Source organism: Wasmannia auropunctata, unplaced genomic scaffold, assembly GCF_000956235.1.
Source record: "Wasmannia auropunctata unplaced genomic scaffold, wasmannia.A_1.0 LD335713.1, whole genome shotgun sequence".
In the NCBI taxonomy this organism is placed as follows: domain Eukaryota; kingdom Metazoa; phylum Arthropoda; class Insecta; order Hymenoptera; family Formicidae; genus Wasmannia; species Wasmannia auropunctata.
In genome coordinates, this window is record NW_012027177.1 from 295,902 (window position 1) to 309,048 (window position 13,147).

Here is a 13,147-nt window from a genome sequence, read left to right on the forward strand (position 1 = left end):
TATATATATATATATATATATATATTGGAGTAAGATTAAAATATATAAAATAATATAAAATATATAAAATATATAAAATTTTTCGAAAATTTCGAAAATTAGATTCAAATTTTAGACATAGTCGATAAAATAATAAAATTAACTGATATATATATATATATATATATATATATATATATATATATATCAACCAGTCTGCTTTAATTTACGCATACTGTACCTAGTGGAAGACATCCAAAGTTGTTCCATGTGGATAATCCAAGGTTGTTTTGCTCGAGTAATAAGATCATGTTTGTGATAAATAACAAAGTGACGTGATATACGCAACGTATAGCCGTGGATAGTTTGGTGCATCGGCAACATCGAGTATACCATCATAGTTAGAAACAAAAAAAAAGGATACCAGAAGACACGTGTCATCCGATTCATAATCTCCACTTCCGGGTAACTTAAAACATGTTGGATATAAAAAATGCGATACAGGCATTTTATCGCCTCTTAATCTGTCTTTTTTTGTTGCGTCAAATTCACAAAATAAATTTGGTTGTTCTTTTGTGCTCTCTTCTAAAACAAATGTTTCTTGTGGTATTATTGGAATTAGAGAAACAAACTCGATTCTGCAACGGTTTTGTTTGAAAAATAGTCTATTTTTTGTGTACCTATGTATGCGAATGTATGTTAAAAAGATTGATGACTTCGATAAGAAGGTATCTCTCGACAAGTTGATGTCCTTGGTTGACCATACAACATGATGACAATGCAATGGAAGAAACCTTAAATTCTGACACGTTTTCTTTAAGATATGTTATACATAAAATATAAAAAACAATTTATAAAAAGACAATATAGGATACAGGAAACCATAACGATTAATCAATTATAAGCAAAAAACGGAAGTTTTATACATACAGAGATTAATTCCACGAATTAATAGTCCCATTTCAAAATAACACAATCCTCTTTACTTTTAATGTAACAAATTTATTATAAGAAGAAATCCTGCAGACGTGCATTACAATTAATATACGTTACAACGCGAGGTGAATTCAACGCGCGTACAAAACTTGCTTAATGCTGTTCTTTTTTGCGTAGAATAGTATGATATTATTACATGTATATTATATTTGTAATTTTTCAGTCCGATTAGAAAATATTAATAATAATTCAATCAAAAATTAAGATAATCTTTCAAATTTTAATTATTGTAAAATTTTCGTATTCTTATCATCTTTATATCCTTTAGAACAGGAACATTTTCATTCTGCATATATGTATACGGTATTGAAATAAAATAAAAATAAGATAGATGAGAAATATTAAGAGTACTAAAAAAAAAACACATTTAGAATAAAAAGATTTGAAATATTCCTCGTTCTAAATAACATTCGTTAATTTTACAAAATAATCCTCGATAAAAAAAATGTTAAAACGGAATTCGAATCTTCCAAATCAAAAATTAATCGTCTATATAAAAGTACAGAATTATGTAAACAAAGAATATTAAATATTAATTACAGAAAATTTGCAAGTTAAGAATTAAACTGATTGTAAACAAATAAGTTAAAATATCTCTCTCTCTATCTCTCTTTCTCTCTTGCATTTTATATAATGCCGTGCTTGAATTATAATCATCTCAATTAATGTGTAGTCTTCTAGCTTAAGTTCCGGTATGTAAATTTTCTTGAAAGTTTCTTGACTATTCGTCCCTGATGTTATTTTATATTTATGACTTCAACATTCCATTAATTCTTTTCTGGCATATAAAAAGAATTGTATGGTTCGATTATTTAATTATTTTGTTTTTATCTTAACCGGTTTGCATTGAATAAGCAAATTCGTAAAAAAATATTCTTTTATTTTTATACTAGTTTGCTAATTAAAATACACACACATACATGTAAGTCACAAGATTTTAGTCACTTTGAAGTATTAATAATAAAAACAACTAACAATTCTTTAAACAATAAAAAATAATTTAAAAATTTTAAATTGTTAATATAATGTTATTATAATATAAATGTTATTTAATGTTAAATATTATTTAATGAAAACGATAAATGTTATTTAATGAAAAAAATAAAAATAATATAAATGAACTTTGTTTAGTAAAATTTTGTAAAAAAAATTTATATTTGATCAATTGTCATCGATTCTGAGTTTTTGATGCAGGAACATAATACAATTAAACGTTTATCAGAGAAAACGTTTGTTTATCGCGCTTTTTTTCCAACAATGTTATTAAAATGTAAGGAAATGTAAATCAAATAAGGACACTGTTATTTATAATATACGTTATTTATAATTTATAATATACTGTTATTTATAATAAATACGATTAATATTATTAGAGAGAGATAAGATAGATAGGATAATATAGTCAACACTCTGTTCGATTCCGCGATTCACTTTTCGGCAAATAAAGAACGCGCGAATGTGCTCAAGTAAGCAACGAAACACCACTACTACTTAGTACAGTAGACGAATTGTTAAAAAATAGCAATATTTCTTACTGAGAATTTATGCATTCATGATGATTCGCAAAAAGAATTATCGATAGGCTCTTCAAAACAGTATAATTCACAAACAACATATATGTATCTTACGTACTATTTATAACCTATTATCAATATAATTTTTAATACTATTGTTAAATCCTTTCCAAACTTCATGAATTTATTTATAAGATAACGAATGGAGAAGGAGAAAGTATGTAAAGTTGCGAGTTAAGGTACTCTATCTCGCAGATACATAAATAGGGACGTTTACTGCGAATCGAACGCAATCTTTATGGCTCACGAATATGAATCAACGTCCTAAAAGAAAGCTGTAATGCCTTTTCCTGTAAGCAGTGCGATCATCGGTACTATTTTCAGATCAAGGAATCTTTATAAGTATGAATCACGTGCGATCTCTATCATAATGTCTATGTGTGATCGAATCACTATGTGATTCGTAAGTGTCGGTCCAAAATGAGGATTTTAAGTCCTAAACAGTAAGAAATAAACCAATCGTAGTCGATGAGAAGAATAATCGATTGTAATTAGTCAATATCTTACGGCGTAAGGCCTAAAATCCTAAAATCCGGGGTATAAAATCCTCATTGACCGACACTTATAGAAGTTCCGTAAAAGACTGAACTACTATCAGTGAGTTATAGCTCTCGGGCTCGGTTGAACTTGGCAGGTGAATGTTGATAGTATCACTTGCGTAATAAAAGTCATGCATAATTTTTAACAATAATAACAATTTGAATCGGAGGGAATGTCTTTGCGCACTAATAGAAGCGGTCGAAAAATGGATCGAGTCCTGCGATATTGCAGTTTATAAGAGCCTTTTAAAGAGTGAACTTCATTGGGATGTATCAAGTTTACGAGTTAAAGTTTGGTAGAATTTTTTCATTTATGGTGCAAATTTTAATTACTCAAACACTTATTAGAGAATTTAAACGTGAAATCAGCTGTGTCCGATATTATAAAGTTTTTACTTTTACGATATTTATTTTGATGAATAACTTTTATACCGCTTATACTATAAATGTTAATTTTATGGTTACTTATTAAAATTAATGGAACCGACTGAGATTCGAGAACTCAGAATCCTTTGTTCTCCTTCCTAGCACACTGCGAATAACGCGCGCTGCACTACTTTCATAACCAGTCCAGCCTTCTAACAATACCTAATCTCTCTTACAGCCTTATGTATCTTACAGATCTATCATTCCTTCCGGAATAACTCACAAAAAAAATAATATTTATCGTACGCTTTTCTATTTCCATCAGCGATTTCTTTTATATTAAAAAAATTGTAGAAAGTAGTTTCCGGACCATATCATTGGATCTACATGCAGACGTGAGATATATGAGACATATTCTCATTGTCTCTCGGGATTTTAAACATTAATTTACTCTAAGATATTTTCTACTTCAGCCTAATATATTTTGACATATTTTTTGTGTAACATTTATTTCTAGTTATTTTTTATATCTTTTAATGCATGCTCGGTTATAGTTATGATAAAAGGATTAAAAAGAAATTACAATTTGGTTAGTAATTAAAAGTACTTATAATTAGAAATATATCAATCGAGTATTTTAATTAAAAAATCTATTTCTTACTAATTATAATCCTTCAAGATTACTATATAAGAAAATATTCACAAAAGCTATGATACGCGATGTTTAAAAGAAAATAATAAAAAATTTCATACAAGTTTGATTTTATGTAAATTCAACATTCCAATATAGTTGTATATATGTTGTATATATAGTTGTATATATGTATAAAACTATAATGTTATAAAATAACGTAGATACGAAAAGTTATAGAAAATTGCTCTTAAAATTTTTTTAATATTATATATAAAATATATCAACAGTAATTAACATATATCTAATATAACGTAGCAATTTATAATAATTACGTGTAAACCGCAGGACTTTTATGGAATATTCCACAAATATCTAACAATAAGTAATCTCTACAAATAAGTGTCAGGAGATAATATCTTGTCCAGAGAATTAAATTATGATTATGCTAATTAACAACTAATTTAACCACAATAAAATTCTGTTTTCATGTCGTATTGGACTCCGCGTGATGATTAGTCGGCTGGCTAATAGAAGGACTAATATTTTTCATGTGCACTGATCCCGGTAACGGTACAGAGATGGAGGACATATTTGAGGACGATCCATTCTGGTTGCTAGATGAATTATCCCTAAACTGACCGCGGTTCTTCCAACCGAATCGTTTCAGCAACAATCGCAAGATTCTCTTTCTGCATACGTATATGATGAAAATGATGACGCTTCGCGAGATGCTTATCATGAAGCTGATATTCCAGATTATCTCCGGTATGGTATAAGAGCCATGGATAAACCACAATATTACATCCGTACTCCAGCTTACTCCCATCACCACAAACAGCTTCAGGTACATTCCAAACCTGTGAGCAAATATATTTCTGTATTCTGTATTCTGTGATTACGAACATTATTGTGAATAAGACACATATAGTTTCTTCCAGAAGTATCAAGAAATATATTTATGAAAATTAATACTCTTGATTATTTTTAACAAAAATAATATATAGTTTTAAGCAAATCAGTCTTTAAAGATAAAAAGCTAAAAATAATAAGCTCTTAGTCACAGAGAATTTCAAAATTTTTTAAGAAATATTTAAAAAATCCACCTTTTAATACAATAAATAAAAAGGAGTCAACGGCCAAAGACGAGCAAATTCACAGGTGTTAAATAATTTATTAATCAATTTTCTAACATTTTTCTAAAATTAAAAATACAAAACACGAGACTATAGTTTCAATCCTTATTTGAATTTTCTCAATCGCATTAATAATTTAATCTTTAAATCCTACGCATTTCATGATATCGCATTCACTATAACTGTGATGTACAATGAAGTAATAAAACATAAATAACTGAGTCGTATAAATAATCGGATAAAACATAATAATAAATAATGATTAATAAATAATAAAACGAAATTGCCGAAAACGGAGCCATGTGTGTAAAGTGGAGGTCTCAACGATATGGGAGCAAGCAGCACCTCTTGTAATGTACATCGTATAGCAGTTCTTAGGAATCTTAAAGTGGTTACATCTGTTGTTCCGCAAATTGATTAGAAAAATTATTACGTCAAGTATATTAAGAGTCTCATGTCCAGTTCTAACGATCACACAATGTACGCAAGTCGGTGTCAAGTAACGAAATATTGAAACTAGTTTCGTTTTGTGTTTCTATGTTAAAAAATTGATTAATAATTTATTTAACATCTGTGAATTTGCTCGTCTTTGGCCATTGACCTTTTTATTTATTGCATTACAATAACGAGCCGAATTTTGTTTTGTTGCAATTTTTAACTCATAAATCATAAGAGTAAATTAAGATATAAGACTCTCTAAAAGCAAATATTTTGTTAAAAGTGAAAACACCGAAAACCAATTGTCATTACGCAAAGCAATTCGTAAATACGTCAGACGGCTGTGTCATATACTGTACTTGACAACAACTTATTCTCTCTGTTATGAAAAATTATATGAAAAATTATTTGTGAATTTTATATCAGCAGCTATATTACTTTTATTACCTTGACTATATTATATTTGGACAATTTAAAAAGTTATCATAGTCTTTATCAACCGATTTTTCACTACGTTGAGATTTTTTATGCTGGATAAAGAGACCGTATACGAGAATATTTAATTTGTACATTACGGCATCGGTTTCTCACGTATTATTTTATAACTACTTTTTATTATTTTTTAATACTTTTTATTATATTTGGACTATTTTATAGACTATTATATTTGGACAATTTAAAAAGTTATCATAGTCTTTATCAACCGATTTTTCACTACGTTGGGATTTTTTATGCTGGATAAAGAGACCGTATATGAAAATACTTAATTTGTACATTACGGCATCGGTTTCTCACGTATTATTTTATAACTACTTTTTATTATTTTTTAATAGTTTTTACTGTTTTATACTGACTATGTACGACCTCTGTTCTTTGCATATTAATTTACTAATTTATAATACTGAAGTAAACTAACAATAAGTGAAGTTGAACCATGTACCGCGTTATAAGACTATTTTTGATCAATTTATAGTATTATAATATTAATATTTTTACTTATAGTTCGGCTGCTTTGTTTTATGTAAAAACGTAAAGTATTGATATAATCATGCAATTTATATTATTAGTGAATGCACTTGATAACATAAAAATTTTTGAGTACAGATACTAACTTGCGTTTGTTTTTATTATAGCGCCGGCTCTGCGAGTCTTTCAGCTGATGGGCAGTATGTTTATTATGATACAGAATCGTTACTGCCGTGATGATGAAGAAGTAAATGTTGATAATAAAAGTAACACCCGTGGGTCCATAATAAAACAACGTAAATCCATCAGACCCTAAAACGGAAAACGAGAGTTTTTTTGCATTATACGCCAAAGTAAGTTGTTAATTAAAGTTGCAATCAAAACTTCAGTAAATGTTACACTAGCGCTAATTGAGATTCCACTGTCACTTACGACTGAACCAAAATTTCTTCTTGCACATTTCCGGTTGAATCCAGTTTTCCGGTATGCCGGGAGCATCCATGATGGCACAAGCAGCGGTGAGAAGGAGGGTGATACCCCACGCATAAATAGAGTACAATATAAATCTCTTTTTCTTTTTGCCTTTGTCTAGATGGTGCAAATTGAGTTTTCTGCAAAATGCAATTCATGTTTAGCCAACAATAAGTAAATTATCAATATATGCAAAGTATTTGCAAATAAAAATCTTGACAACGTCTTGTAAACTAATAATTATTTAGATTTATTACACACATGTATTATAAATAGTTATTATAAGTAGTATAATAAATTCGATGACCTAGTAGCACAATTTATTCGCTCAATATCTCTACCGGAACCCATTACATTCCCAAAGCATAACAATAATGTTTAATCAATGCATTGTTAATGAATAATGCCTCTAGGGCAATTTCCATACACGATCAAAATATTTTAAAAGGAAGAAGAGATTTTTTTCTATCCAACCCAATCTTATAATCGAATATTTTATTCTAGGCCGTTTAAAAAATAAAACATTATTAAAATTATTATCCACATTACTTACCTGAATGTCCACCAAATGTCAAAAGATGCTACGTTTAGCCAAAAATTTCCCGACAATATCGTGAAATTAAAAATGTAAGCTAGAACAGATGTTACATAAATTGTCAAACATGAATTAGAATAAATAGATAAAATTTGTAGTTATTATTATGTCTCTTGATGAGATTTTCTCGAGCTTTCTGCATTATATATTTGTGACAAAAAAGATGAATTTAATAAATAGTATAGCTCATGTTGAATTCAATAATGTTTCAGTGTAACAAAGAATAACCAAAAAATTATTTATACAAAATTGAATTAAATATACACATATGTGTGTATATTTAAAGATAATATTTAAAGGATAAACTTCCAAAAACGTCATACCTCCGATTTCGATCTTTATTTTGGACTAAAATAAAAGTCCTTAAAGTGATTTTTGCGACTCCTATGAAAAAGCCATTTTTTAAATGAAATGATAAAAATGTAATAAATAAGCCGATAAAAAAAGACCGCCCCGATGATCTTTATCTTGACATATATTATCAAGGTCGTAACCTTGAACAACATTCCAAAGGTTTAAGTCGTCACTCGGTATTTATTAAAAAGTTATTAACAAAATAATTTTTGAAAATATCAGCTTAAAGTTCTACACAAAAACCCTTGTGGAACGGTATAATTATAGCCTTGTTTCGCCCCCTACAAAGGCAGGGGAGGGGTGTCTAGTGGTCTTCGCTTTGAAAAGTCGAAAATTCATTTGGAATAGTACGATTGTAGATCTCGTCACGTCTCATAAGCAGAGGGATGTGTATAAGAATATATAACTTTATTAAAGAATATTTGCAGGTATTAAACTTTGCGCTAAAAATTCATTAAGGGGCATTCATTTGACATCATTTCGAATATTACTGCCAAAATTCAATGGCAATTAAACGTGTGACGTTACCGGAAGTTTAGCCGATTTAAATATTATCTAAATATTATTTATGCTTTAAAAAATTTAATAATTTTCCTATTGCAAAAATCAGAAAGAAATAAATGGGATATGTCTAATGCAGAAGTTCTACATGTAAGTTACATCACTACATTATTGTATAATTTACACATTCCGTACCCAGTGGAATGCAGTATTCCCATTCGGATAATTCAGGGCTTTTATGGACGCAATATATGGTCATGTTTGTGATGAACAACGAAGCGACCTGTACACGTAATATGTAGCTCTGCATGTTTCGGAGTTGCGGAAGTATAGTATATATCACGAACGTCAGCACCAAAAGCGGGAAAGTCACGACGAAGTACACGGACATGTATACCGGAAATTCCATCGAAATCATGCAGGCAACTGCATCATAAGTGTCCCGCTCCCGCACGGCAAGGCAGTAAGACGTCGATGGTATGAGCTCGTTAGGATTCAGGTACAAAGAACCGTTGGCGAAAAACGCGTACTCATCGGGATCAAGAATGCGGTGTGCCCTTCTCTGCTGAACGCACGGATCGCGGACGGTCAGTCGAAATAGTTCGTCCAATTTCTTATTCTCGGAATTGTTCTGGACGCCTGGAAAAGCGTAATTATCCTGCCCTGGCACGCACTTCCTCCCTGACGTTAGACGCTCGCCAAAAGGACAGCAGAGCTGAATGCAAGTGTCGTCGCCGCACGCATCAGATGAAAAAATGATGATCGTATCATTATCTTTATCGGAATGTAATTTGTATGCGAAACTGTTGTGAAATTCTTGCAACGTCGAGTCGTCCTCGCTACTGACCTTTCCAGAAATCACGCGGGGCTCCATAAATTTCTTTTTATTATTCTCTTCGCGAATCTTCATGACGTGTCCGCGAGACTCGTACCGCACCAAATCCATGTGATCGTTATTCGTAGATTGATGGGGTTTGTAGTACGTGTCGTCATCATTCTCGGTCGAACTTTCGTGCAAATTGTACGGTATGAACTGTATCTTATTGTCATCTCGATTTTTCAAAGAGATTTCAAAAAGATCATATCGCACCGTTGTCGAGTCGTCGCCTCCCTGCTCGTCGCCGTTCGTAGAAATTCCCCGAGACTCCGAGGACGAAGCAACAAACAGAAGCGCGTAGCAACAAAGTACGATACTCGATGGACACATCGTTAAACTACTGACGCATCGAATTCACAAGACGAACTTGACAGCTCTTCATGCCTTGTAGACAAATGTGTTGTGTCCAATCGTCAATTAACGAGCTTAATTCTGTAACGGAAATGAGCTTAATTACTGCAATAGAAACGAGGTTGATTCTGCAATGTTTTGCCTGAAAAGCAAAGAATGAGTCTGCTCTTGGAATAAGCACGCAAATGCATTTCAGAAAGACTAATGATATCGAAGGTTTCTCGATGAGATAGGAGAGACTTTATCTCTTTGAATCCCGGCAACAAAATTTCCTTAGGATGTAGGTACGTAAAATGTAAAACAAATGTTTTATATATAAAACAATATTTTATATATAAAAGAGAAAAGAAAAACAATCGAAAATAAGAAATTAATATTATTGAGTGATTAATTAAGCAAAGGACGTAAGTTCTATATTTACAGAGATTAGTTTCATCAGATTAGTAACTTCTAAATAACGCAATTCTCTTCATAATATAGTAACTATTATACTAAGAAGCCGCGGATATGCATTATAAATTCAGAGATTGAAAATAACTATCTTATCCTTATTCTATTCTCGTTATTGTAATGCCATTACCATTACAGAGTTACTGTTTTTGGTAACGGACTGATAATTGATACTTTTTTTATGACTGTAACGCTCAAATAGCAAGATGCCGTCTTAATAATGTTTTAATGACGTGTTTAACGTTATTGAGACGTCATTTAACATTACCTTGTTACTTAGGCGGCAATGTGATTATCTTTTAATAACAATATATAAGGAGTTATTTTTATCGTTATTTTTTTGTACTTTGAACCTATTTATAACATAATTCTCAATCTTCAGTCATAGTCTGTAACAGTTTTGTTTGTAAAGTAAAAAACGAATTTTTATGCTTTTGATATAAGCATGTAAATGCATGTTACGAAAGTTGATGGCATCGATAAGAAAGTCCAACAAGTTAGAATCCTCGGTTGAATATGGATGATGGCAGTGTATTAGGAAGAGGCTTTAATCTCATTGACTCCTGACGCCAACACATTCGTTTTAGAATACATTATACATTAAATATAAAACTATTTATAAAAAACGATATAGAAAGCCTATAACTAATCGACCATAAGCAAAGTTTTATAAATATATAGACATTAATTCCATCTGCAATTAATATTCAATTCTAGAATAACGCAGTCTGCTTATAATATAGTAACAGATATAATAATCGTTTATATAAAGGAATCACGTCATTCTTTGGATACATTACGATCATGTACACCGCAGGATGTCTGTTCTTGCAGTATCGGATCGGTTATCGTGCAACAGTAAGACAGACAAGGTTTTCGTACGGCCCACATTGAGCTAAACTGATTCCTTTTATATTAGGAATAACAATTTTAACCGTAAACGACATAATAACCAAGAACGACGCAGAATGAATTCAACGCGCATAAGACTTGTTTAACATTGTTCTTTGTGCGAAACAGCATATTACATGTACACTTGCAACTTCTCACTCTGATTATAGAATGTTAATGATAATTCAATCAAATACTTAAAATAATTTTTCATCTTTTCAGCTAAGAATTACGATGAAACTTCCGCGTTCTTAGCTATTCTTTGTATTCTTCAGAATATTTTTATTCTGCTTTGGAATATATGCTATTGGAATAGAATAAGAATAAAATAGATAAGTAAAGAACGTGTAAAATTGATACTTATAAATATATTATCAAAAAATATATAGTATATGAAAAATCTGAAAAAAAGGATTTATAGTGCTAAGGAGTTTGTCTAGTATTGATATTAAGAATAAAAGAATATAAAACCCAGTGAAAAATGATTACCAATTCGATATCGAATCGATGATGATACGGTGATTTAGACGTCAATTTGACGTCGATTCGACATCGAATTGATAATCATTTCTCGCAGGGAATTCCCGCTTGAATGTAACATTCGTTAATGCAAGGTCAACATCGTAAATTATGAGCACAACTGTTTTGCCTTTCACACAGTCGTTTCTAGGAGGAAACTGTCCGATAAGCAGTGCGAATTTATCAAGGTCGTTATTATCGATTATAATCAAATTAATAGTCTATATAAAGATACAGAATTACGTAAGCAGAGAGCGTCAAATTACACGGAAAATTAGTTGCGAATTAAACGGGTTGTAAATAGACATGTTAGAGTTAACTCTTAAGATCAGATTGCTGTTTGCTAATGTCATTTCACTGTTCTTTGGTAACTATGCCGCGCTGTTCCTGTCTTTAAAAGTGAACACGCGAGAAGGACGCAGACGTATACTGCGTAGCACACGCAGAGAAGGATTAGTCAGCGTAGCTAAAATATGGCCGTAGCAGCTAAAATATGTCTTTAAAATAGGGAGAGCTAATATTGTTACTGTCAATTAAGCTCAATTTATTAGTCGTTAAAATTTAGGCGCCACAGCAAAAAAATATTTGTTGCTAAAATCAAATGACGTTTAGCTAATTGAGGATATATTGAGAAATGTCCAGCAAAACTGTTTTATCTTTTAGCAAAATTATTTTTTTCGTATGCCACTTTTTCAGCTGCTTCTGTTAAAATACGCTTTTATTTTAACTAATAAAATTATATCTCGCAACAAATATATTTTATCTTCACACAGAAAGAACGATTTCGTTGAAAGATCTAAAAATATTGCTAAAAACAGATCTGAAAATAATTTTTTGTTGAATCATCAAAATAATTTGTTGGGATGTTAAAACTGATAAACATTGCTATAAAACGTTTTGATATTCTAGCAATCACTTTGACTTTCGCACAGAATTATTTTAATTATTGAACAAAAATTATTTTCATATCTGGACTCAGCAAAATTGTTCTTTCCGTGGAATAACCAACTTTTAGCAATGACAGAAAAGTTCGAATTAGTTACTGATATTTAGCTGATAATACTAATTGTAAGTCATTTCGTGCACATGTACGCATTCGCGCATATGTGTATGTGTGATTTTACATGTTTTTAGTATAGACTTGTAACTTATGTATATATAGGGTGTCCCAGATTTCTTAATTAATATTTTGAGGAGTGAAAGAGAGTGAAATTTTTAACTAAAAGTTCCTTTTCCAATTTTGGTTCAGACCATTATTTACAGATTATTAACGAATAAAGTTGATCAATCAGATTATGCCCAGCAAGAATACGCAGAAGCGTAGCATGTCATGGAGCTCCTCGCACTTACTGTACACTCGTGGACAATGAGGTTGCGACACTTTTTTTAGTGAATTTACAAACGCGTGGTTTTTAACATTCTAATAATGTTTCTCAAATAATATTGAATAAATGATATAATTTGATGTTATCAGTATCATTTGGTACAATATTATTTTAATTATATATAACAT

The 13,147-nt window shown here is 30.7% G+C and overlaps 1 protein-coding gene across 1 annotated transcript in view; it reads right to left on the bottom strand.

Annotated features, from left to right (window-relative positions):
* Window positions 1–13,147, bottom strand: part of LOC105456321 (G-protein coupled receptor Mth2-like) — a 19,469-nt gene that overhangs the window by 2,757 nt on the left and 3,565 nt on the right. The window contains exons 2-6 of the mRNA XM_011700272.1: window positions 8,742–9,855; window positions 7,650–7,728; window positions 7,058–7,236; window positions 6,772–6,937; window positions 4,576–4,945 (exon numbers count right to left, since the gene is read on the bottom strand). Of these exons, the coding sequence (XP_011698574.1) occupies window positions 4,576–4,945; window positions 6,772–6,937; window positions 7,058–7,236; window positions 7,650–7,728; window positions 8,742–9,753 (1,806 nt within the window). The 5' untranslated portion in view covers window positions 9,754–9,855. The remainder of the gene's footprint in view (window positions 1–4,575; window positions 4,946–6,771; window positions 6,938–7,057; window positions 7,237–7,649; window positions 7,729–8,741; window positions 9,856–13,147) is intronic.